The 25,769-nt window shown below is 38.1% G+C and overlaps 1 protein-coding gene across 3 annotated transcripts in view; it reads right to left on the bottom strand.

The window, feature by feature from the left end:
- FRMPD4 (FERM and PDZ domain containing 4) overlaps nucleotides 1-25,769 on the bottom strand; it is a 611,249-nt gene that overhangs the window by 386,276 nt on the left and 199,204 nt on the right. Inside the window, exon 1 of one of the 3 annotated variants that reach the window (XM_058441281.1) lies at nucleotides 14,576-14,673. The exons of the other annotated variants lie outside the window; for them this stretch is intronic. Within the exon in view, the coding sequence (XP_058297264.1) occupies nucleotides 14,576-14,592 (17 nt within the window). The 5' untranslated portion in view covers nucleotides 14,593-14,673. Of the gene's footprint in view, nucleotides 1-14,575; nucleotides 14,674-25,769 lie in introns of those variants that run through there. 3 annotated transcript variants of the gene reach the window in all.

Here is a 25,769-nt window from a genome sequence, read left to right as displayed (position 1 = left end):
CTTTGACATATTTGGAGATGGCTGTTCAGAGAGCCGGCAGACAGAAGCAGCCCTGCAAAGCTGGCTTTTATAGGAGAGATTTGCTCTGTAGAAGAAATCTGCACTGATGCAGCCAGGCTTTCTCTGAGGCCCTTCATTTTCCAAATGTGGGGAAGATTAACAGTCTGACTCCTTACAGGTCTGAAAGAAACATTCACCATCTATTCTCTCTGAGGGCTGCTATCTATGAGGTTTCATCTACACAATAAGATCCTCTTTGCTAGCCGGCCCTCTTCTCCCCTCCCATAACCTGTTTTTCCAAAATCCATGTCCCCAGTCTTTCTGTAACCTCAAGATGGTATATATGCTTCTGTACCTCAAGGCAGAGTGGGGCAATCACTTTGAGGTTCCTTCTCATGTGGGCATTAATCAATTTGAATATTCTTTCTCCTTTTGTGAGTCGATTTCCAGTGAATCTTCAGAGGGTGAAGGAGAAGGTTTCTCCTTGGCCCCTACACTATCTGATTCATTAGGAGCAAAGAACTAATATGAAAGTTGCAAATTCCTCCCTCGTAGAAAAAAACTAAAACCTCATTCCAAAAGAAAGCCGGAGAGGAAGAGCCATATAATTCACCTACTCACGCTCATCTGGAAAATCTCTCATTCTGGAGGAAGAAAATTCACTCATTTATCCCACTTTCCTCAGGCACCTAATATAATAACATTTGTCATTTACTACACTTTCATTAAAACTTTGCAGCCACTTTGAGAACTACAGAACATGGAAGTGCTTCAGGCATATTTAAAGTCATATCTTGGCCAGGCACAGTGGCTCATACCTGAAATTCCAGCATTTTTGGAGGCCAAGGCAGGAGGATTGCTTGAGCCCAGGAGTTCAAGAGCAGCCTGGGCAACATGGTGAAACCTGTCTCACAAAAAAATATAAAACAGTAGCCAGGCTTAGCGGTGGCACATGCCTGTAGTCCCAGCTATTCAGGAGGCTGAGGTGGGAAGATCACTAGAGCCCAGGAGGTCGAGGCTGCCGTGAGGTGTGATCATGTCACTGCACTCCAGCCTGGGCAACAGAGTGAGACCCTATCTAAAAAAAAAAAAAAAGGTAGTATCTCACTAGTACTACAAGTATAGATATAAACCTCAATGCAGAAAGCATACTTATAATGTGCTAAGTAGATATTGAAATACCAGGAAGGAAAAACCATCCCATTACCTCTCCCTTAGAGGAAAAATGCCATGCTATCCATACTATAAGTTTTCCAAATGGCTTTTTCATTTATGTAGATTAAATCAAGGAAAAACCAAACTTAGAAGCCCATGATATGTAGAAATTTCACACAGTAAAGTGAGATTTGCTAATATTCTCCCCAAACGTCTTTAATTGCACTACCTTTTAATCCCCATTCCTTCAGTGGGAAGAAGAAAGGCAATGACATCTTATTCTGTCATTTGACATTAGTGGATAGACTTTATAGTTCTATACAGCATTATTTCACCTCCTTTAATGTGCTCAACAGAATGATTTATATTAATGATTATACAGCTACTTGAAAAAAATAATCACAGTGAACTAAATTTTCAAAAGGCCTATACTGTCAGGAGCAGTGTCTTACTTGGGTCTAAAAAGTTAGGAAAGCTTTTCATTAAATAGCAAAGGAATGACGTCTTGGCCTGAATCCAAAGCTCAAGATTAACTCTATATCGTCTGATGCTGGAAAACGTTTGCGAGACTGAATAAAGTGGGGAAAAAAGTGAAATCATGAAACCATGAAAATGAACTCAGCTTTGTTCAGGCTTTTGTGTAGCCAGTTCTTTAATAAGTCTCAAGATTTGTAGGTTGCCCCTGAGGTCTGCTGAGTTGGGGGCAGAGTATGGCATTGATGCTGCATCAAGCTGCAAGCCAATCTCCCACTCCTGAGCATGAGTAGCCATTCCCATACCCTCTGAAACAATGGCAGACAGGTATTCCAGCTCAGGTATTCTTAATATGTTTCCTCCACTGAAAATGACTGATATTCACATGGCAATAGACTGTCTTTTTTGGAAGCCTTATCAGATAACATGTCATGAATGAGATGAACTTCGGTTAGACAAATTATTTCCCAACAGAGAACATACCTACTAGGCAGTTGAAAATTTAATATTGGGGATGCTAGTAAATTTGTACTAGGTTATGTTTTAAGTAGGTTTGAGATAGAAAATCATTTAAACATTTTAGTAGGTCATTATTAGCAAAAGCAAAGTGCCCTGGCTTTATGACTTTCTAGAAATATGATCCTGGCAAGTTTCTTTAAATCCTCTGAGGCTCACTTCCCTCTTGTGAAAAGTAAGGATAATACAGTAGTCGTGTCTTTCTCCCAGGAGTGTCACGAATGTTTAAGGAAATCCTGTTGAAACTTGTACCTAGGGCAAAATCAGCACTTAATGAATAGTGGCCACTATTCTCATTAATCAAAACACACTTCACAACTAATTGTAGTGTTCTGTCACAAGGAATTGTTAGTCGTCTATTCAATTTCTAAATTCTCTTTCAAAGACAAATAAACAAATAAATAAAATCAGTCAAATAAGATGTTAGACATCAGAAGCCACGTGGTTATCCAGGTTTGCTGGGACCTGAAGTTTATACAATTTTAAGCGAGACCTCTTTAAGAGCATGAACACAGAATGACGAATGCAAAATTACATTAGATACAGGGTATTACAAAAGGCCTTTGCAAGTGAAAAGCTCTGAAGCTTAAGAATTTCATGGTAAATTTTATCCCTGAACAAATTTCTGATGAGCAACTCAAATATTTTGAGCTTCAGCTAGAGAGTCCAGTGAGATGAGTTTCTAGCCTTCCACAAGGCAGAAGTCACCCTTTTGGGAAGAATGTTTAGTACGTGGGTAATAATGGATTGCCAAAGGGTTTGTTCAGTGGGAGCTAAGATGGGCCAATCCATGCAGAGAAAGTGTTTGAGTGATAGAGCACAGCCTCTAGAATCAGCTCTAGCTGTTCTTTCTAAAAGCTGCTCTGTGGACTTGTGCTGGTCAATGATAGATACTACCAGTGAGAACATTCCTCTGAGATACATTTCTATCTATGCTGGTGGGTCCAGGTAGGCTCAGAGTCTTCCCTGTGAGTCCATGCAGAGAGGCACATGCCCAGGAAAGGTCCCTGTCTCTGCTCCTGAAAGCCAGCCAACCCACGCTCTCTACCTAGCCCTGCGGGGAGCCTCAGGCATATGAGCTATCAACTGGCTTTTCTCAGTCTGGTCAGAGTATTCCATTCTAGGTTTACAGAATCAGTATATACCTATTCATTCCAATTTCAATTATGAATGTAGTAACAATGGAAATACCAGAATAAAAGGAATACCCAGGCTCCATTTCCTGAGTTTATGTTGAACTAGATAACAACAGGAGCAAAGACACAAAGTAACTAACACAGGCATGTCAAAAAGTAACGAAGATCCATGTAACATGGTAAAAGGAAAATGTTATGTTGTCATTTTCCAGCATTCATATTTTTGATATCTATGTGTGTATAAAGATTTGCAGGTCAACAAAAGTTGCCCAACTATTCTCTTTGGGAAAGGATTATCTCTTTTTCTTCATTTATACTCTACTTTTGCTGTTAAAATGTTCCCTCTTTGGAAATGCAACTGAAAACCACAATAGGAGACCCCTGTGTACTCATCAGAATGGCTACAATGAAAAAGATACATTAACTAAAAGTGAGTCATTCCCATCAATAGTTTCTGATGAAATAGATTTAAAATATAGATACAAAGTAAGTTAATATTTAATAATCTGTAGAGTTCCTAAAAGCATTCTTCAACATTAATTTTTAAGTTCATAATCCCACGTATCTTTGATATACACATTGGATTGAATTGAATTCAGTGAAATATCAAGCAAAACATGTGAGTCGAAATATTTTGACTGGTCACACATAGAAAGAACAGTTAATATTTAGAAGCAAAACTCAGTAGGTTTATAAATTTTGTGATTTTTTAAAAATGATTTTCCTTTAAAGTCAAGCAATTTGTTAAAAAAGGTTTATAGATGTTTATAATAGAGTCTCCTATTAAAATTTTGAAGACATTAAATTTTTTAAAGAAAAAGATACATAATGGCAAGTGTTGAAGAGAGGTGGACATGCAATTGGAATTTTCACACACTGCTGTGAGAGAATGAATCAGTGCTAACACTTGGGAAAACTGGAAGTCAGTACTAAAGCTGAGACTGAAAAATACCTTTTGGCCCAACAATTACACTCCTAGATATGTACCGACACAAATACACAGACATATTTACCAAACGACATGTAGTAGGATGTTCACGTCAGCAAAATTTGTAATAGGTCATCATTGGAAATGACTCAAATGTCCATCGACAATTTAATGACTAAGTAATTTGTGATATATTCATTCAATAGAATTCTATAACATTGAGAATAAATGAACTACACCTACATACCACTACATTGATGAAACTCACAAACACAGTGTTGCGTCAAAGAAACTAAATACAAAAGAATACATGCTATATGATTCCATTAAAGTTTGAAAAAGGTAACACTAATCTGTGATGTTTGAAGTCAGGATAGACATCAGCCCTGGCTGGATAGTGGTGCCAAGGAGGCATGACAGGCTTCAGGTGAGCTAGCAATGCTATGTGTCTTGTTCTAGGATGTAACTGCAAGCAAGTGTGTGCTTACTTTATGAAAATTCCTTGAGTTGTCCACTTACGACTTGCCCATTTTTCTGTGTGTTACACCTTAATAAAAAGTTTACTTTAAAATGTTCCGTATTTTTTTTGAAATGATGGAGATTGTCACTAGGTTGTCCCCCAGTTGAAAGAAAAATGTCCAAGACTGAAATCACCAAGACCGTGAACTGTTTATCTACAGGCTGCTGAGCAATTCAAGGCATAAAGAACCAAGTCACACGTTCCTCTATTTTTAATGGGGGGGGGGGTGCTGTGCCAATGGTGCAATAAAGTAAGTCATCAGAAATGATGAGATGATGGCTTTCAAAATAGCAGCAAGATCTACAAATTTAGTAGGACTCTCCATTATGCAATGCTTTCTAGAAAGAACTGTAGCATAATCACACTTTTTTTTTTTTTTTGAGATGGAGTCTCACTCTGTCACCAGGCTGGAGTACAGTTGCGGGATCTTGGCTCACTGCAACCTGCAACTCCCTGGTTCAAGCTATTCTCCCACCTCAGCCTCCTGAGTAGCTGATTACAGGCACGTGCCACCACACCCAGCTAATTTTTGTATTTTTAGTAGAGACGGGATTTCACCATGTTGGCCAGGATGGTCTTGATTTCCTGACCTCATGATCTGCCCGCCTTGGCCTCCCAAAGTGCTGGGATTACAGGCGTGAGCCACTGTGCTCGGCCAATAATCACACATTATAGGCAAGCACATCTTCTCCAAATGTTTTCTTATTTCTTGCCATCCTCTACTTTGCACACATCTTGCTCTGTCATTATGTACCTTCTTTCAAGGGTTTAATCAATAGATTTAAAAACACTCATTCTAAAACAACTTTCCATGAACCTTTTTCTACTCTGAGATTTTCCTTGCTCACCTCCAGTTTTCATTTCCTGTCTCTTGACCTGTTTTTAACTTATTACAAAGTTAATTTGAAATGTCTAACCTGTTTCAACATTCAGTTCATATCCGGGTAGTTTTAATCAAAAACATTTTGAAAATTTAATTAAATATGAGACAGTTTATCTCAGCCCACTATTGTAGTTCCAAAACAACTTTCCTTTTCAATAAAGATGAGGTCACAATGACTGAAGCAGATGTTAGACCCCTACGAACAATTCTCACAAATGAATCTGGTGCTTTATATTCTGAAATCTGGCCAAGAAAACAGGCCAGCAGTTTTGCACTTAAGACCAATACAACCATAAAGGAAATCTAAAGTTTGAAAATTAGAAAAAAATGCTCTCTCATGTTTAAATTATGAAAATTAAAAGGCCCATAGTATAAAAAGTAACGTGAAAAATCAAATCCTACAGGATAAAGGGAATAAGGAACAAAAGGAAAATGTTTCTCCCTCCTTCTTGTTCCATACTTAAATTATACAGCCATATGATCTGTTTTCTTTGTGTTTTGCTGCTGATAATTATATATAATAATTTTTTGGTCTTCTAGTAGTTACCTTTATTAGTGTATTATATGTTCAAACATCTGTTTCATGTGTTACTAATTTTAGACAGGGTCTATTAACAATCAACTCTAAGAGAAATCAATGCACATAGCTTCCTCTTAACTCCCCTTCCTGCTCCATTGTCAATTTCGATTTGCTATACTATGTTTCATGTTCCTCACTGGTTATCTTTGGGTTTTTCATCATTACATTTATAATATAATTTAAGCCTCTATTGCTTCATATATTCATTTTAGGCAGTATCTTTTTACTCCTGACTATGAAATGCGAGGAAATCCACATCCCTAAATGTCTCCTGCATCCTCTCCTGCCATGAAATTTTGTTAATAATGTTATATAAATTATTGAATTATTAATGACCCATTAGGAAGACATACAATATTTGCATTCTCTTCTGTAATCCTACTTCACACGATAGGTTAGACCTTTGATTGAACTGGACATAATACTCATTTCAGTTTCTGTATTAATTTCTTGTTGAAGAGATCTCAGAATCAAGGTTTTTGCTTCAAGAGACCTCATAAATGTCATATTCAGTTACATGCTCAGAAATCTCTCTTTTTTGCATTTCTACTGAATGGCAATTTGGCTGAGCATAAGAGTCTTGGCTTTTGCTGCCGTTTTCCCACAACACCATAGCTGTTAGGCTACTCAAGACTAGGCTTAGTATCCTGTGGAGGACTCCAGAGGGCGCCTTACCAACCAACCAACCCCCTCGCTCCCCAGGTGACTTGCTTTTGATCACATCGGGACTTAAAGGATTCTTTATCCTCCTCGCCATCTTCAGTGCAAATAGAAGGTCTGCATATGGTTTGTGGGGGAGATTTGTGCAAACAGTTTGTGGAGATTCCGTATTTTAAAAATTCTTTCCCTTCGGCTGAGGTAAACTCCTGCATAGCTGACTGCCACCCACTGCTCCCCTCCACACAGCCCCTCTACCAGCTGGCCTGGCCTGCTGCACACACTGCATGTCTGAGTGACTCCTCCTTCAACCTTACCTCACCATGGGTCTCTAGGGGGGACAGAGACACCCACACCCAAAGCCTGCTCTTTCAGGCCCACTTGCTGGGCCTTTCCCATCTGCCTCCCCCATTTATGGAGCTCTCCCTTCTCTTCTAGTCCCCCTGTGTTTAAGCTAAATATCATTGTGACAATTCCATATTGAGGTTGGTAGCTTTGGATGTGAGTTTGACAAACTTTTATAGCTTGCTTCCTTGGTTTCATTAAACGTGGAGTTTTTGCTTTGCATTTTTTTTTTGTTGCTGTTTCCCATTACTTTATGAGGGGAACATCATAACTCTGACATCTTTAAGCAAATTTCTCCATTATTCAATTTACAGAAGTTTTGGGTTCCATAAAGTAAGACCAGCCTTAGCCTATAGACAAATGAATTCTTTACTTTCATTTGGTTCCAATTAGTTTATGGTCAAAGCGTGTTTTTAAAATGCCTCTTTTTTTCCAGGTCTTCTGGACAATGAAGGCTTATTCAAGGTCCGTTTTTTTTTTTTTTTCTGGAAGCATTTACTTCAGCATTTGCTTATTGGAAAGTGGGGGACACAGGACAAGTGTCTTCAGTTCTTACTTCAGGTGATAAGAAATTACCTGGGTCCTCCTGTGTATTTTACCTTTGGGCACGGTTGGAATTCCCAGGCAGCCCCCATTTCTTCTCTCTCTTCTAGCATGAGAAATGAAATCACAAAGCAGCCTCATTCTCTGCTTCCCTCTCACTCATAGAAATATGACAGACAGTGAATGCTTCTCTGAGAGTTTCCTTTACTTATGGCCTAAGTAAGCTCAGAGGTTGACTTCAGTGAATGGAGAATGTTGAACATCTAAATAGGGTCATCAGCTGATTGCAACAAAAGCTTCATCAGTGTAAAATCTCCAGTTTCATTTCCAAGCTTGGTTTGTTGTTAAAATAAGTTGCTGACCGCTCAGTGTAACAGGTTTGTAACTGTTTTTAAGTGATGATGTAGAAATAACTTATGTTACCAGCCCTCATGAATTTAATCTAGTGAAATCTATCCTTAATACTTTGAGTGTTCCCACTAAACAACTGTTCATAAATTAGATTCCCCTAGCAGGAAAAAACAAGTTCAATATGTGAATATCTAATATATGTTTACATATGAAATACTGCTTCAAATGAAAATTGATGGTATTATTTTAAATTGCATCATTCTGCTTGGAAAAATTTGCAATAATAATGAAATATAAAATATCTGTATGTATATAATAATACAACACAACATTTATAAAAACTGAAAATTAAAAAATAAAACTGAGCACATTTCACTGTAATATTTAAAAATAATGACTTCCACTGTGATGGACAATTTAAATAATAATTTAAATGAACTGATACTACCTTAGATGACAGACCAAAATTCAATATTGTGACACTTCTATGAAATAATTAGAATGAGTAAAAAGTTTACTTATTACTATTTACTATTTGTTAATATTTCTTCTCAAAAATTATCACCTATGTTTTCACATGTATAATTAAACTAATTCTGGGGTGAATTTTTATATCAATATTATAAGGTACTTTTAAAAATTCAAGGTCAGGCGTTGTGGCTCACGCCTGTAATCCCAGACCTTTGGGAGGCCAAGGTGGGAAAAACATTTGAAGCCAGGAGTTCGATACCAGTCTGGGCAACAGAGTGAGACCTTGTCACTACTAAAAAAAAAAAAAAATTAGCCCAGCATGGTGGTGTGCACCTGTAGACCTAGCTACTCGAGAGGCTGAGGCAGAAGGATCACTTGAGCACAGGAGTTTAAGGCTGCAGTGAGCTATGTTCACGCCACTGCACTCCAGCCTGGGTGACAGAGCAAGATCCTGTCTCAAAAAAATAGAAACATAAAAAATAAAAATTCTAGATATTATACGATGATAAACAGTGCCAGAATTCTTATAACAAATGGCCATGGAAAAGATTAAATATATAAAATATTAAAGACATATTCTAGAAAGAATATCAAATTTATCTAGCCTGCATTCCTGTGCCCAATCTGAAGAAAGGAGCTTTTCTTCAATCAGATTATATAATTAAACACAATATTCCCAACCAGGATGAATCACTATATTATCACAACCTACCCCAATTAAGCGCACAAAAAGAGAATTATACAACCGCTTTTGTGGCAATGAAAAATATTACATATGTTAACTACTTGTCTCAGAAGAGTGGATAATAGATTCCACATAATTTCATATCCTATTTGTAAATGCCAATTCTACTGGTATGAATTAGTAAAAATGTCTTTTAAGATTTAAGATGACTTTTTTTAAGAGAAGGGGATATTATTATCATATTATTTTGGGAAATAATGAAAGCATCCATTTGAATCACTAAAAATTGTAATTGGTACCCTCCCTCAACAAATAAAGGGGCAAATCAAGAAGGTGACTGAAGAATAAAAAAGTATGCTCCATTTTTGGCAAATCTAGGAGGCAGACTCCAAATTATTTGTAAGGGGTGCTAAAAGCAGTGGCGTATGTACAGAAGGTATGCTGGGCAAAAAGGGAGGGAATATACTTACATCATTATTAATAATCTACACAGCAGTTCTCTGGAGTAGGTATTATTTTGCCAGTTTTACATATATGGCAATCTAAGCAAAGAAATTATATAAGTTTGCCAAGGTTTCAGCAGGAATGATTGAGAAGGTTTGAACTTCAACCCAGGACTCTTTCTAAGCCCACTATGCTCAGAGCCTTGTCTATAATACATTCCCAATCCCCCAATATAACAATTTCAGATTGGACTCTGCCTTCCTCTCCTTTATTTACATAATCCCAATGCAACCTATTTATTTTTTTTCCTGCAAAACACTATCATCCCAAGAAACCTTTCCACTTATTCCCTGGTGAATCATAATGCTATTTCATTCATGATAATTTCCTATTAACCATCAGCTTGCCATCCCAACAACATACCATATCTTTGCTTACTAGTTTGTTTTTTTCTACAACTGGCTTCAAACTTTTGGGTAGTTTAAGACAATTACACTAACCTTTATTTAGTATTTACCCTTCCAATATACTTAAAAAAAAAACAGAGATTTTAAAATTCTCATACAAAAGGTATTTCAAAGGCAAAACTACATCTCAAATCTTAAGAGTATTTCTCTTAAGCTTTACTGTTTGTAAAGAAGATTTCTTTTCTTTTTCCTTATAGATTTCTTGTTCATAAAGTAGCTTAACCAATGCTTTTCATGAATTCAGAGAAAAAGTTATTCTTGGGCTCTTTGTCAAGTTCCTAAGCCTTAAGCACGCCATATATTGTTGTATTTTAAAGAGCTAGAGAGACTAATCATGTTTTATGAGATGTGAATAGATTTAGAGTTCAATAAAGTACAGAATTAACAGGACTGAACTACATTGGCTCAATTAGTGACAAATTAGATTTGCAACCATCCCTCCCAGTCTCCCAGTATCCACAAATCATGTGTTCATATCACAAAATATAGACTGATCCAATGGGGAATTGGCAATGGGTAATAAAAATCAGCAACATGAGGAATTGCAAAGGTTCCCCAATTCTCCAAGCGCTCACCATCATTAGCCCTGGTTGACAGTTCTATCCATGTTTCTCTGGGTAGAAGCCCAGTACCACCTGGGCTACTGGGAAAGTTACTCAGGCTTTCTGAATTTGCTAGAAAAAGGGTTAGAGGTGCAATTGCTAGAAGAAAAGGAAGTGTCTTCTTAAACTGATGCTAAAATAGATATGAAAGGCAAGGTCACACACATCCATAACCAGGCTGTGAGCACTCACCCATCTCTCTCACCACCACACATTACATGAGGAGGGGGACTGCCTCCTTTTACACAGTCTACCCACCCACCCATCCATCCACTCAGCCCTCCATCCATCCATCCACCCACCCACACATCTACTCATTCATCCATCTATCCATCCATCCATCCATCCACCCATTCATCCATCTATCCATCCATCCATCCATCCATTCATTCATCCATCAATCCATCCATCTTTCCATCCATTATCCATCTACCCACTGAATGCCTGACTGGAATGAGGCCTGGAATTTCTTGTACTCATTTTTAACCAGGTTTAACTTTTACCTTTGAACAAACAAACAAAAACCTTGAAAGAGTTTGATTACTATATTTTTCCTGCTTTGTGTGTGCTTAGATGGGGGTGCAAGAATGGGTAAAGGAGAATTTCAGAGTTAGATTTATCCCCCCTCCCCACTATGGTGGATCAGGGGAGATCGCCATACACTTGGAATTTAGCACTTGCCATCTACTCAAGGCTGCAAAAACAACAACAAAAAGCCAGAAACAGACTCCAAAGAAAGTCAACACAACTCGTCTGCAAAGGTCAGTGAAATCTCACTAAAGTACAAAAAGATAAATGCTCTTTGGTTAGGAATCTGCTGTATATGATTTATTGAATGGGGCTCAGTACTTTTTTAATAATTAGTATTATAAAATCAACATTTTCTTGACAGGGTCAAAGCATTAAAATTCATCCTCTCTGACTTCCTAGTGATGGTGAATAATAAAGAGAAGGGGTTGGTTTTGACAAGGAATGCAAATGAGGATGCGAGTGGGGAGTCAGATAAGAGGTCTAATTTAATATCAAAAGATTTTAAAAAGTGGAGGAGGGTCTGGTGGCTGAGAGAAAGAAGAGGAGAGAAGAAATGGAATTTGAGCAGTACTGGAGGGAGTAGGATTTGGAAAACAGAGAAAGTTGAATGATAATTAGGGGAAAGTTTTGCAGTGAGATGTGATGACCCCCACATCTCACACACATACATTCACATGGAATGACCTCAAGACCTTCAGCGAAGACCTACATTGATTTTGCAAGGCTTCCTGGTGTTGTGTTTGTGTGCTTTATTTTTATTTTTTGAATGGTGCAGCCTGCTGAGGTGAGCCTTAGGCAAAAGCAGGTAGTCTAGATAGACACTAGTGATGTGTACTAAGGGACGTGAGAGTGAAAAACAAAACAGGCATTAACAGAAGCCAATTCAAAGCCCATTTGGGGCAACTGCTCTTCCAAACAACTTAAGTCACACAGTACCTTTTCCAATTCCAAATTAAATTAAGGGAATGCATACATTAATAAAACACCAAATAACAGCTTCATAATTTCTCTGGCAACATATGATGCTGCTTAGAAAAGAAAATGATGACTTTGGGACATAAATACAGAAGGGAAAACCTACTTTCAGGTTTTGTTCATGAACTTAGTAATATGAGGCTGCTGTTGAGGTCATGCTGCTGTAGTGATTTTCTCCAAAGCAACGGCAAATGTAGAGACCAATAAATAAGTGTCATCAGTGCTCACAACCTCAAGCTCATGATAAATTGTGTGCAGGTAAAAAACGCTGATGTGAGAAAAGCGGTCAGCGACAGTTTCACATATTCAAAAAATATATTAACTATCAAATAATGAATATAGACAAATGGAATATGCTCCTAGTAATCTCCTGATCAATCCTGACCTGTTCTCAGGAAGAGGTGAGTGGTTTTTCATCAGCTCTCTTCCTTTCATTTCTCTTCCCCTCTAGACATCCCTCTTAGCAATTTCAACTCTCACATCCCTAGAGGTGACTCCTAAGTACATTTATAGGCCTGACCTCTTTCTTGAGCTCCAGACCCAGATTTCTAACTGACCTGCTGGGCCCAGCCAGATGGATGGCCTGCTGACGCCTCCCAATCAGCAGGGCCAAAATAGAATTCATTCACCCGGGCTCTGCTGCATTTCCCCTTTTTGTGAATTAGAAAATCAAAGCACAGAGGCTAATCCACCAGTCCAAGGTCACTCAGTAACCAGTAATGGACAGGGTCAGAATTTGCACTCTGAGCTCCTACTTCCAAATCCCATCCCTACCTCATTCATCTTTCTCCTTTTCACTGCTACCATCCTGGTGTCAATTGACTGTCTCTCCAGTGGAGTGCCACAGTGACCTCAGCTGGTCTCTTCTCCCCAAGTCACTTGTCTTTCTTTTCCTTCCTTTCCCGTTTATGGGTCCTCACTCATGGGTTTTGAACTCTGATCACATCATTCCACTTGTAAGTAGTGAGGCATCATCACAGTTACACTTATGGCCTCGGAAACCAGGCTTCCCCATTTGAATCCCAGCTCTACCTCTTACTGGCTACGTGATGTTGGGCAAGTTAATCTCTTTGTATACTTGGTTCCCAATCTGTGAAATGGGAATGGTTATATGACACACCACCTCATCATGAGGAATAAATGAATTGATATGTATAAAACGGACACATGGCTAGTGAGACACAAGATCTGCTAAATGAATTATGAATTAATTTTACAGCCCTCTATAAAGTGACCCTTAACTCCTTTAACCACATTATGTCATACACATGGCATTCCTACCAGGCTGATCTGACACTGCTCCACAAACATTTGCTTTCTACTTTCCTGCCTCTGTTATTTTTCCAAATATTTCCTTAGCTGGGATGGCTTTCCCAGTGTGAGCTTGTCATTCATAACCAAGCTCCAATGTCCTCTTCTCAGCTAGAATAGACCACACCCACCCATGACCCCGTCAAGGGCACCGGTTCCAGGTCATGGTCTCTGTATTTGAATTTCCTGCTCTTTCACTAATAGTTGTTACCCTGGAAAAGTCACTTAACCTCTTCATGCCTCAATTTCTTAAGGGGGATTAAAACAGCACCTTTTTTTATAGGGTCTTGATTGCCAAACTATGTACATTATGTGTACGGAGCTTTGAACATCACCTGGCTCAGAGAAATATTCAATAAGTACTAGCAATTGCTTATAGAAATATACGTATTTGCTTTCAGATATGCCTTCCTCTTTTAGATTATGGAACCCTAGAGACAACTGTTATTTTATTCCTTTTACAGTGTCTTGTATTGTAGCTAGCTCCAAGTAAGCATCACCAAAAACTAAATGTTTGTTGAATGAATAAACATCAGTCAACCCATCTGCTTTAGTAGTTAGAGCATAGCAAATACAGGGCTCAGGTTCACAAATCTGATCTCTTCTATCGAATATCAATTCTAAAAGATATAGGCGATTTGCCAAAATTCAGAGGCGGAAATCAGTATTTTGGCAATAAATTACTTTCTTTCCATTTAGCCTTTTTCCCCTACAGAATTAAGCAGAAAGTAATTCTATAAGAGCTTCTAGTTCTGATTAACTATGGTGATCCTGAGCTTTTTGAATTTTAATTTCAAGAGCCATTAAAATATCTGAAAAGGGACTTTTTTTTAAAGTTCCTTGAATCACAGGTTGTTCATACATTTTGTTGGGAGACATAAAATAATATAGAAATTTATGGAAGAGTCATAACAATAGTCAACCAGCAAAAATCAAATGTAATAGAATATTAAGAGCTCAAGGTTTAGAGTCAGAGTTCAAATCTTGGATCTGTCACTTACCAGCTGTGTGACCTCATGCCACTGAACTGCTCTGTGCCTCAGTTTCCTTAACTGTAAGTGGGGACACTAATGCCTGTCTCATAAAACAGCAGAGTGCCTGAAAAATAACAAACACTCAGTAAATGGTGTATGTTAATAACAATAACAACGGCAACAATAACAATAGTTTGGGAAAACAAATTTGATCTTTCCTTTAGTGTCAGTAATCAAGATGCAAAAGTGCCCGTGAATTAGACAGCAATCACAATTTGAGTTCTAATAGAATCAGTAACTTACCCATGAAGAAAAAAAAAAATGGTTCAAGATAGGACAATATTTCGTTAAGTTTTCTTCCTATGCATCATTGCTTTCTGATAAATTTTTTTGATATATTTCCTAAAATGACACTATTCTGAAATATTATGGCATGCCTTGAAGGTAAAGGGGAATGCGTCGGGAGAAAAGTTTTTATGAAGAATGGTCCTAGCTCCAGAATTAAAGGCTAAAATAACTTGAAACATCATGGCCTCAAACTCAGTCATTTTAGAGATTTTAAAAACTGACTTGAAAACAAAAAGAAAACAAAAACTCACTAAACTAAACTACGCTGAGAACTGGAGGCCTGAAGTTTATAAATAAAGTGAAGTTTGTAATTTTCCTGAAATTAAGAGTGAGTCAAGTAAAGAGACTCCCAGTCCTCACTCCAGGATGCTGTCAGTAAAATGTGCTGAATAGTTCAACTGACATGACTGGGATGCCATTTACCTTGAGTGCAGTCAAGGGGAGGCAAAGAACTGAAAAGTCACCTCATTGGAACAGATCATTTAGGTAGACCATTAGTTGCACAGATGAACATCTGTAAAACGTGGAGCAACTAACAAAGGTAAGGAAAGTTTGGAGCCCATTGACAATCAATGTTGATGTCAAAATCAAAACCCTAACAAATAAAATAACCTAAAATGAAGATCCACAGACTACATAAAAATAAATTTTTTTATCTTTAAAATGTGAGCATTCTGAGGAGAGAAATTGTGCAGACCTTGCCTAAGGTAGGGGACAGTGGCCAACCTCACACGGAGACAACGTGTCACATGTACTTCTCAGCTAAGATCTCAAGGTTTTCAGAGATCCTTCAGAACTGTGATGGTTCTCTTTGATAACCCTAGTTGGCCTACTAAAGGACAAACTGCCTACTTTGACCTCTTTCCCAACTAACTAATCAGTTTCCCCCAAAATATGAACCAACACTCACTCTTCCTAGGCTGGTTTTTCTCTCTCTCTTCTCTCATATAAAGCCAGGTTTTGTCTTCTTTATTTTTTTGACAATACTCCATAGACCGTTTTACGCATAACTAAATGTGCATGCAAATGATTAAACATGTCTGAAAAATGCTGAGTATTGAAATGTTGTTTTCACTTCCACTGGAAAAACTGACATTTATGCAGTGGTTATTAACTTTTATGATACCATCAACACTGTATTGGTGTAACATGGTAGTAATGAGCCTAAGGAATACTTGGCAATCTGAGAATCCAGTCCTTGAGTGCCACTAGTGGGAAACCTGTTGCAGATAGCACAGAAGTACTGTGAAACTGCAGTCTATCAGGAAGAACAATTCTCAGGAGAGGTTCGAATCAACTTTTAGAATGCGTAGAGGGAAAATCCCATTTACCACTGAGTGGCTTGATTGCTACCCAAATTTGTTTATTAAGAAATACCATTGGCCAGGTGTGGTGGGTCACACCTGTAATCCCAGCCCTTTGGGAGGCTGAGGTGGGCGGATCATGAGGTCAGGAGTTCAAGACCAGCCTGGCCAATATGGTGACACCCTGTCTCTACTAAAAATGTAAAAATTAGCCGGGCATGATGGCACGTGCCTGTAGTCCCAGCTACTTGGGAGGCTGAGGCAGGAGAATCTCTTGAACTCAGGAGGCGGAGGTTGCAGTGAGCCGCGATTGCACCACTGCACTACAGCCTGGGCAATAGAGGGAGATTCCGTCTCAAAAAAAAAAAAAAAATCATTAAACTTTTTCCAATGATGCTGTGGTATATAAGCAAGAATTTGGTCAGGCTATGCCTGGTCTCTTACTTCATTCTTTCCCAGGAATGCTGAAAGAATGAAATATGCCTGAAATTAATGAACTGGCAAATTGGGTACCTGAAAATGGACAATGGTTTGACATAGGTTAGCCAGGACCAATGAGAGTATAATCAGTGGGGTTAAAGATGTAAAAAGCAAAGAATACACAATGATGTAAAACATCAAGGCATAAAGGCAAGAACAAAGAAACAAACAAAAACAAATTTCATGTAGTCAAACTATGGTCCATACACAGAAGCCTGGTATCTATAAATGATCATATGCATCCTGTCCTAATATGAGAAAAATGCCTTGGAACATTCAAAAAACATGATTTCGGGTGCAATAAATTAAATTTGTCTATATTTTAACCACGTTGAATTAAAAAAATCCTTAGAAGTGAGCCTTTCTAAAATAAGACTAAACTAAAATGTTCTGCTCCCAGATGGATGTTTGGCCTGGATTGTAGCCCTTAATTGTTTACAGACAATCTCCCCACCCTCAAGCTCCTTCCCTCCTGCTGTCCTTCTCTTAAAATGCTTTAACCCAAACTCAGAAACTTTTGGACATTTTAGGACCTTTCTACATGCTCTGCTCTCAGGCCAAAATTTCCTTTCCTCTACACACTAACTGGTGAATTCCCACTTACCCTTCAAGATCCAACATGGAACATAGGCAAGGTGGGCTCTGGAGTGAAGTGGACTGAGATAGAAATCCTGGCTCTACCCATGTAGACATTTGCCCTGGTGCAAGTTGCTTCACCTCTGGAAACCTCTGTTTTCTTATTTATCAAAAGGCAATAATGATGCTACTTGATGGTTGTTGTAAAACTTAAATGCTGCACCAACTCTTTGGCCAAAGCTCCTCCAGGTAGTACGTATTTCACCGCTGTGTCTTCCCTTCTAATGGCTTAACTTGGGCAACATTAGGCAACGATCCCTAAATTTCTAAAATATTTTATATCCACTTAAGCACCTATCAATTTGTACTTTTTAAATCATGTCTGTGTCCCCAAATAGTGTGTAAATTCTTTCAGACAAGAGACTGTTTCATCCATATTTGTATTTGCATTACACCGAACACACTGATTGGCACATAGGTGCTCAATCAATGCCTATAATGGCTGCTCCATCAGTGTTTACTGAATAATGGATGGTTGAATGATTATTTTCAGTTTATAAATCACAGTGGGGAAATGCAGATGATGTTGTAAGTCTCCTTTCAAGTTGCTTTTCATCTGCCTTTTCCACAGGACTATATACTGTCTAGGACACAGATCTACAACTAGGCACACTTCTGCACATGGGCACTGCTATGGCCTGAATGTGTCCCTCCAAAACTCCTATTGAAACCTAATCCCCCTTGTGTGATATTAAGATGTGGGGCCTTTGGAAAGTGATTAAGTCATGAGGGGCCACCCTCATAAATGCGATTAGCACCCTAATAAAAGAGGTTGAAGGAAGCTCCCCTTCACACTCCACCATGTGAAGACACAGTGTTCCCTCCCTTCCACCGTGTGAGGGTGCAACAAGAAGGCACTATCTTTGAAGCAGAGTGACCCCTCACCAGACACCCAGTCTGTTGGCACTTTAATCTTGGATTTCCCAGTCTTCAGAACTGTAAGCAATACATTTCTATTGTTTATAAGTTAAGGTAATTTGTTAGAGCAGCTTACATGGACTGAGACAAGTATACATGCCCTTTTTTCTTTGTTACTAAGTCAAATCAAACTAAACGCCGAATGAAATAATATTATTTTATGAAGCTAGAATGTAACATCAAAAACTAACAGTAAAACAATCTAACCATATAAAAAACTATTTTCACCAATTGCCTTTTTCTGAATGGTCAATCTTCCTCAAGGTTCATTCTGCAAAGCCACAGTTGACCTCACAACCCATCCTAAGCGGAGAGTATAAATCACTGTCACAAAGCACCTCTGCAGTCACTAAGCTCAAAGGCATATTTGGTTATTAGAACACCTAATAAGGAAAATAATAGCCCCTGACCATTTCCTTATCTTACTTGATCTAGATGGTTCATAAAAGTGTACTTCATTACCTCAATCCTATATTCCAAATAAATTTCATAAACCAGACACTTAAAATATTACACAGTATAGTCCTGGAATATGTGTGCATTCTTTATAAATCCTAATCATAGTTTTCCTAATCAGGTACATATGATTTCTCTCTGGATCCTCAATTAACATTCTATATAGCCCAATATTCCTGAACAATGACAGTAATGATTTTTTTTACTTAATTTTTGCAATTAAAAAATATTGAGCTAATAAATAAACAGAAAAGTCTCTTAATGAACACTTGCCTATGAAAAGATCATCTTTAATATTGGCATTAATCATGAGGCCAGGAGTGTATACTGCATGGATTTAATGACAATTTGGGGTTGTGTTTGAATTGCTATAATTGTTTCCTTGTTGGTGAAAGTGTCTACAGATTTTCGTTCCTTTATTCTATACATCCTGACCTCTCAAAACTCAACTTTTTCTACATTGCCCACTTGCTTCCTCCTAACACACACAGAAGTACACCATTTTCCAGTGTTCAGTCCCACTCAAGCCCTGCCAGCATACTCCCCTAATATTATCCAATTCAAACCTGCTACTCTGCCAGATCACTTTTCTTGGTTCACTCCATTGCTCTTCTTCATCAAAAGCTTTGAGCCGCCACACACACTGCTTGCCTTTTTGAATCCCCTTTTCCTATCCTTGCAGCTAAACAGAAAAGCTTCGCTTTGAAGTTGGACGTTTTTCCTGAACCAGCGGTGTGACCTTTCAGGCTCAGCATGGGATTAGTTTGTTTGGCTAAATCAAAAACATAGTTAGTTTTTAAAAGTCCATAATAGATGTTATGGAGAAAGATCCGTTGGCCTTTCTCCCAAGATAAGCCTGCCAGTGTGAGATGTTATGGTTCCCTGCACAGTGTCTGTGAGCTTAATGATGTGGCTCCATACATGAATCAGCAGTGTACCAGGTACTACTCTAGGCCTCTATTTAAGAAAAGATGTATCTCTCCCACGCTACTCAGAAAATGCATCTTCTTCTTAGAACGGGTTGTCTAGGACAGTAAAGGCAACATTCAGCTCTCTGAATCCCATACGTTATTATAACTTGAGGAGTGATCCAAAGAGAAATAAGCCTCCCAGCCCAGCGCTACCAAGGTGAGGTTTGGCAAGGCCACTGCTAATGCTGACACTTAGGTCTCCACAAGTAGCTATACCAACTGCCAGATACAGAGAACTTACAGAGCTCCAACAGTTGTCCAGTTGAAATTTGACAGAGATATATATTCTGCATCCTACTGGCTACCTCAGAGGGAGCTAGAACAAGATCTAAAGAAAGCAAGTCCTTATGGTATCAATCTTTGAACTTAGAGAAAACCACTTCAAACAGCCCTCATTTGGTCTCTGCCATGTTTTCTGCCTTTTGACCAAAAAAAAAATCTTAGAAATTAGAAAAGTTATTTTCTAAAAGTGAATCACACACAGGGAAATAAAAGTTTTGCATTTAGAACTTCAACCAGGCAAAGACTCCGTCACCAAGAACGGGCATTAAAGCAACTCCATTGGTTCCTTTGAAAAGGTGCAATCAATGCTTCTGTGCAAATTAGAGTCATAAGTAAGGTGATTGAGGTGAAATAAATGATATTGTCGAAGCTGGCTGCAAAGGAAGCTAATTACTCTAAGCGGATAGCAGTTCCTCCTTGCAAGAGGACCATACCTTTGCTTGGGGAAAGGCATAAACGGAATTTGTGATTATGCAAAACCAGGCTTCAGGGCTAATGCAATAGAGAGGCTGAGAAAAAGAGAAGACAAAATGTGCCCTGCAGGAGCAGGTAACTAGTATACTCAGTATCCTGGTGGAAACAGAGGTTTAAGTGCCCTGGAATTTGTAAAAGAGAGTTGATAGTGAAAGCATCTCAGTGGGGAGAGAAATGGCCCTGGAAAATGGGAGTAGGCTAGACTCAGAGTCCAAGGGGAAGGAGGCTTATAATACATTCCTTGTGTTGGGTAGGAGGCAATGTGTTATTTTCAAAGAAACGATTATATAAAACTAAGAAAGCTTTTTTAAAATGTCAAGTTAAGAAGGATGCGCATCTTAGGCCAGGCACAGTGGCTCACGCCTGTAATCCCAGCACTTTGGGAGGCCGAGGTGGGAGGATGGCTTGAGTGCAGGAGTTCGAGACCAGTCTGGGCAACATAGCGAGACCTCGTCTCAACAAAAAAGTTTAAAAATTAGCCAGGTATGGTGGTGCATGCCTGTAGTCCCAGCTAATCTGGTGGTTGAGGTGCGAGGATCACTTGAGCCTGGGCGGTCGAGGCTGCTGTGATTGCACCACTGCACTCTAGCCTAGGTGACAAAGTGAGACCTTGCTTAAAAAAAAGAAAGAAAGAAAGAAAGAAAGAAAGAAAGAAAGAAAGAAAGAAAGAAAGATGCATATCCTAACACAGAGCTCTGAATGAAATGCAGTGCTTTCCCCAGGAAAATGTGAAACCAACAACTCCTTGAGTTAGGTACCAATGAAGTAGGCATGGAACTCTGACTTTCAAAAATTTAGTTAACTTTAATTGTATCTCTGTACTATAGGATAATAATCCGCATAGTGTTATTGAGAGGATGCAACGAGATAACATATATCAAGAGCTCAGAGCAATACCTGGCATTTATTAAAAGATGCATTTTCACAGGAAAGTAATAGTAATTGTCTGAGATGTACTAGAGCTGTCTTAATGTCTTTTTCTCCTTGCAGCCTGTGAGCTCTTTGGGGCAGGTACTATGTCTCATCCATTCTCACAGTGCAGTGGGCACATAACAGGTGCACAATAAAGATTTGTCAAATTTAACAGAAAGAATTAGAACTCAAAGTTAATAACCACAAGGGCCAAAACACCTCTTCTAACCTCTTCTAGCTACATGCCTATACATAAGTTGGCTTTTTTTTTTTTTTTTTAACCAATGAAGAGAGTTCTGCAAATACCACACCTATTTATGTGGAGGAACAGAGAGAGGCTTAGTAACTTAGAAGATGCAGAATCTTGCCTTATCTCCCAAGAATGTGCACCTTACATAAAGTATACACTTAGAATAAGTTTGCATAACATAAGTTTTGTCATTGCACTTGACTTGGCAGTGCCCATATTAGGGAACACTGCACCACCATTGAGGCAGGTTATTGAGGGAGAGATGATTTCCAGCACCAGATAGATGGCCTGGTCCTGACACGAATCTGAGAAAGAAAGAAAAGGAAGGCTGGGGGCAATTCCATTTGCACGCAAATTAAATAACTAGGTTGACTCTCATTACCTCATACATTTAAACAATTTTAATGCAGAACTGGTTCCTTCCCTGAAAGAAGAAAATATGACCAAAAGTGAGGATAAAGCTTACTGTCAAACTTACTTTCCACTGTAAGCACATAGTGATACTATAGCAATATTTTATGTTTTACAGGGTACAAGAGGTGAAGGCCCTTTCCATAATCTCCCAATAAAAGTATATGATTGCACGGTACAGAAAAAGGATCTTTTAATGGGAAAGGATAATGCAGAACCACAGATTTTCATTGCACCTTACACATCAGAAAAGCATACCTGTTATCTAAAGACCTAGGGAAACCTGTTTCTAATCTCTACCAGATACACCTACATTCCTGGAAGTGGACATTAGTATAGTCTTCTGGCAAAAATTAAAACAATTTGGAGATAGCCACCAAACAAAAAGCTACATACCTGAATATGTTTCTTCCAGCCAGGTGTGTGTATGCTTTTTATATAAATTATGTGAATGTCAGAAAGATTCCCCAATCATAATGTAATTTCATCTCTAAACAAACTGGTTGGTTGGCTTGTTAAACCATAGCAAGGGAAGATCATGATTCTAATCTTTTGTCAAAAAACTTATGTTTACAAGTTTTTTCTGCTGCATGTCATAGACCACACAGAGTCATAAAAGGTAAACTCAAATTTTGCAGAAATTATAAAGTAAGACTTTCCCCATTTGTAGCTCAGATTTTAATTTTCAGAACCTGAGTTGCATCCTCTGAAACATTTCTTTTCCTGGCTAACTTTAAGGAATGAAGATTCATTTTGTCAGCATCCTTATGTCGAAAGCTAACTTTTCTGACGATCATAATTTCTGCTTCATGAACATAGGCCAATTTCAGTTGCCTTTCATCTTGGCCACACCTCTAGTAACTGAGTTCAAAAAAATAAATATGCCCAAGTGACTGCCCTCTTAAAAAAAAACATTTTAAATGCAAAAATCCTCAATGTGGCTTAGGTAATGAATCATATAGGCTTGCAAAATTTCAAGCACATAATTGCCTGTCCATAATAAATTTTGAAAATTAGCCCATTTCTAGAGTTTGTGCATATGGCCTATAAAATGTGCCACTTATTCTATGATTCATAGACTTTATTCCAATTTTAAAGCAAACAGATGTTTATCTTTAAATGAGGTAGATAATATAATGCTTTAAAAACTTTTGGTATATTTATTATGGTTAAAAATGGCAAACGTCTGTAGTTAGGAAAAATATACTATAGTGCCTTAGTCCTATGGGAAACCACAAATTAGGAGTTGACAAGTTGCAGGTATTTAAAACGTCTGGCTCTACTGCCATTCCATATAAAACAGGGAGCTTAATCGGGATTATATTTACTCTGTCCATATGTTGCTTTCAGACTACAAGGGCACCTTGCTTAATGATGCAGTATTTTAAGAGTGAAGTCTTTAAGAAGAAAGAATAAACAATATAGAGGGGTTATTAGTGGCTTTTATTTTTACTTTATAAATGTTAAATTACGTTGCTAAGCGATTTAAAAATTCTGTTTTTTTAAATTGCCAGAAAAAACTCCTTTCAGGATTCTCAATTAACCCATGAACCAAAGATCATAAGTTTTAATATTAGTTCCAATTCAAGTTTGGGTGAAAAGCAGTAAATTAGAATTTATCTACCTGATTCCTAAACTAAAATTAATTTGGACATAAACGTTAAAATGACTTGGAAAACACTATGCATTTAATCATATTTTCCAGTAAGTATTTGCATTTCATCTATCTATTATGTACCCAATGAGCACACTTGATCAACTCGCTTATTTCTTTAGATTTAATGAGGCTACAGTTTCTGTATCTTGGCTGCTTTGAAAACCAGAAAATCAAATTGTAGCATAAAGCATTAAACTTTTCCCCAATAAAAGTTTTAAATAAAAAATGTCAACTCTTCCAGGCTTTTTCAGGCCTTTTCTTCATTTTCAATGTTGAAACATTACATTTGTTAAATGGTATTTATTACCTTCAGTCCATGGCCAAATTCTCTCTCTCTCTCTCCATATATATGTGTATATATATAAATTATATATATATAATTTATATATATATATATATATGATTCTTTTCATATAACTGAGATGAGTATCATTGTTGCTTCTAACTCAAGTAGTCTTGCACTTCAGGGGGCTTCTATAGGTATTCAAGTTTCAAAATGCCTTTTGTTCTCTGTGTCAGAGATCTAATTCAGATGTCAACTTTTATTTGTTACCAACATTCTCATTTTGAGAGGCTTACCAGCTTTCCACCTAGAACAAATATAATCTTCAGTACCTGGAGGAGTTATTCGCTGGACTACTATTGTTATTTTCTGAAATACATCTACATGATACCACTCTGAGGATTAACCTTAATGTCTTTATAATGTTATATCATTTTCAAAATGGACAAGACTTTCCATGTAAAAAAAAAAAAAAAACCCGAAATCCTGAAAACACTCTGTTGCACAGCCCTTAACAATATATGTATTTTATTTCTGCCAAACCAGGAGTCAGCAAACTGTAGCTTGAGGGCCAAAACCAACTGCCCCCACTTTCTAAATAAAATTCTACTGGAATGCAGACATGCCCATTAATTGACATGTGGTCCATGGCTGCTGTGGTGCTATAACCAATGGCAGAGTTGAGTAGTTGTGACAGAAACTGTATGTCTCATCAAGTCTAAAATAGTTACTATCTGGCCCTTTACAAAAAATATTTGCTAATCCCTGCTGTAAATCATTAGTTCTGCTCCTAGCCATGAGCTCCTTCTGCAGGGAATAGCTACACTTTCACTCAGTGTCTAGCCCTAGCAAGTGTGGATGCACAGAGGGTGAATACAGGTAGCAAGAGGGTATACCTTGAGCAGAATGAGGGGGATTAAGGCATTAGGGAGCATCACGAGAGTGTCAAGATTGTTTCAGAGATGAAACCAAGCATCAGTTAAGAAGGGCACTGTGGCAAACCAAGTTTCTCACTCACTCCTTCCTTGGGTGTCTAGCAAGTGACATCCCAACCTAAGGTCTCTAGCAGTCCACCAACCACTAGGGAAAACTCCATGGCTACCAATGGTTCATGAATCCAGTGCATCCCCACCACCAAAGTGGTCCTAAAAGAATTATTCTCTGATGCCCAGACTTTCAATGCCAAAGTTTCTCAAACCTCTTCTTGATGGCTTTTTCTAAACCTAGAGCCTTCAGGCAACGTACTTTGGAAAATTGCTTACTAGATTGTCCACAGAATTTATGCACTACCCTCTTGGAATTAGGAATAAAGAAAAGTAATTCTTTCTAGCATTTTTGCCTACTAGATGCTAACTTGCATGAACTAACTATAAAAGGGTGTTCTTACTTGGCTCTTGGGGCATTAAAGATGATCATGACATTATCACAGGATATAGTAACATAATCATTACTTCCCTAATTTAATATAAGAAAACTGAGGCCCAGATAGCTGAAGTGCTGTGTCCAAAGTCACATGGTTCAAATCTGGTTGCTGACTCCTTGTTGAGTACTCTTTATTTAATTAGTAACAGAAGATTTTTTGAATATTTACTAAGTTCCAGGTACTCGTGGTAAGTATTCTGCATGAATCACCTCATATAAACCCCATAAAATCCTGTAAAAAGGTGTATAATTATCCTCATTTTACAAATAAGGAAAATGAGGCTGTGTAGATAGAACTGATTCACAGCTGGGGTGGAAAAAGCTTTCTTTATCTCTGAAAGTGCCGGAGGTCTGCTTTTTGACTCTTGGCCAAGATAGGGGCAGTGAGATTTAAGTTGTTTTTTTTTTTTTTTTTTT

The sequence above is a fragment of the Hylobates moloch genome, unplaced genomic scaffold (genome assembly GCF_009828535.3).
Source record: "Hylobates moloch isolate HMO894 unplaced genomic scaffold, HMol_V3 SCAFFOLD_7, whole genome shotgun sequence".
NCBI classification, from domain to species: Eukaryota; Metazoa; Chordata; class Mammalia; order Primates; family Hylobatidae; genus Hylobates; species Hylobates moloch.
Note: the sequence above shows the minus strand (reverse complement) of the source record. Positions and strands in the feature narration are given on the sequence as shown.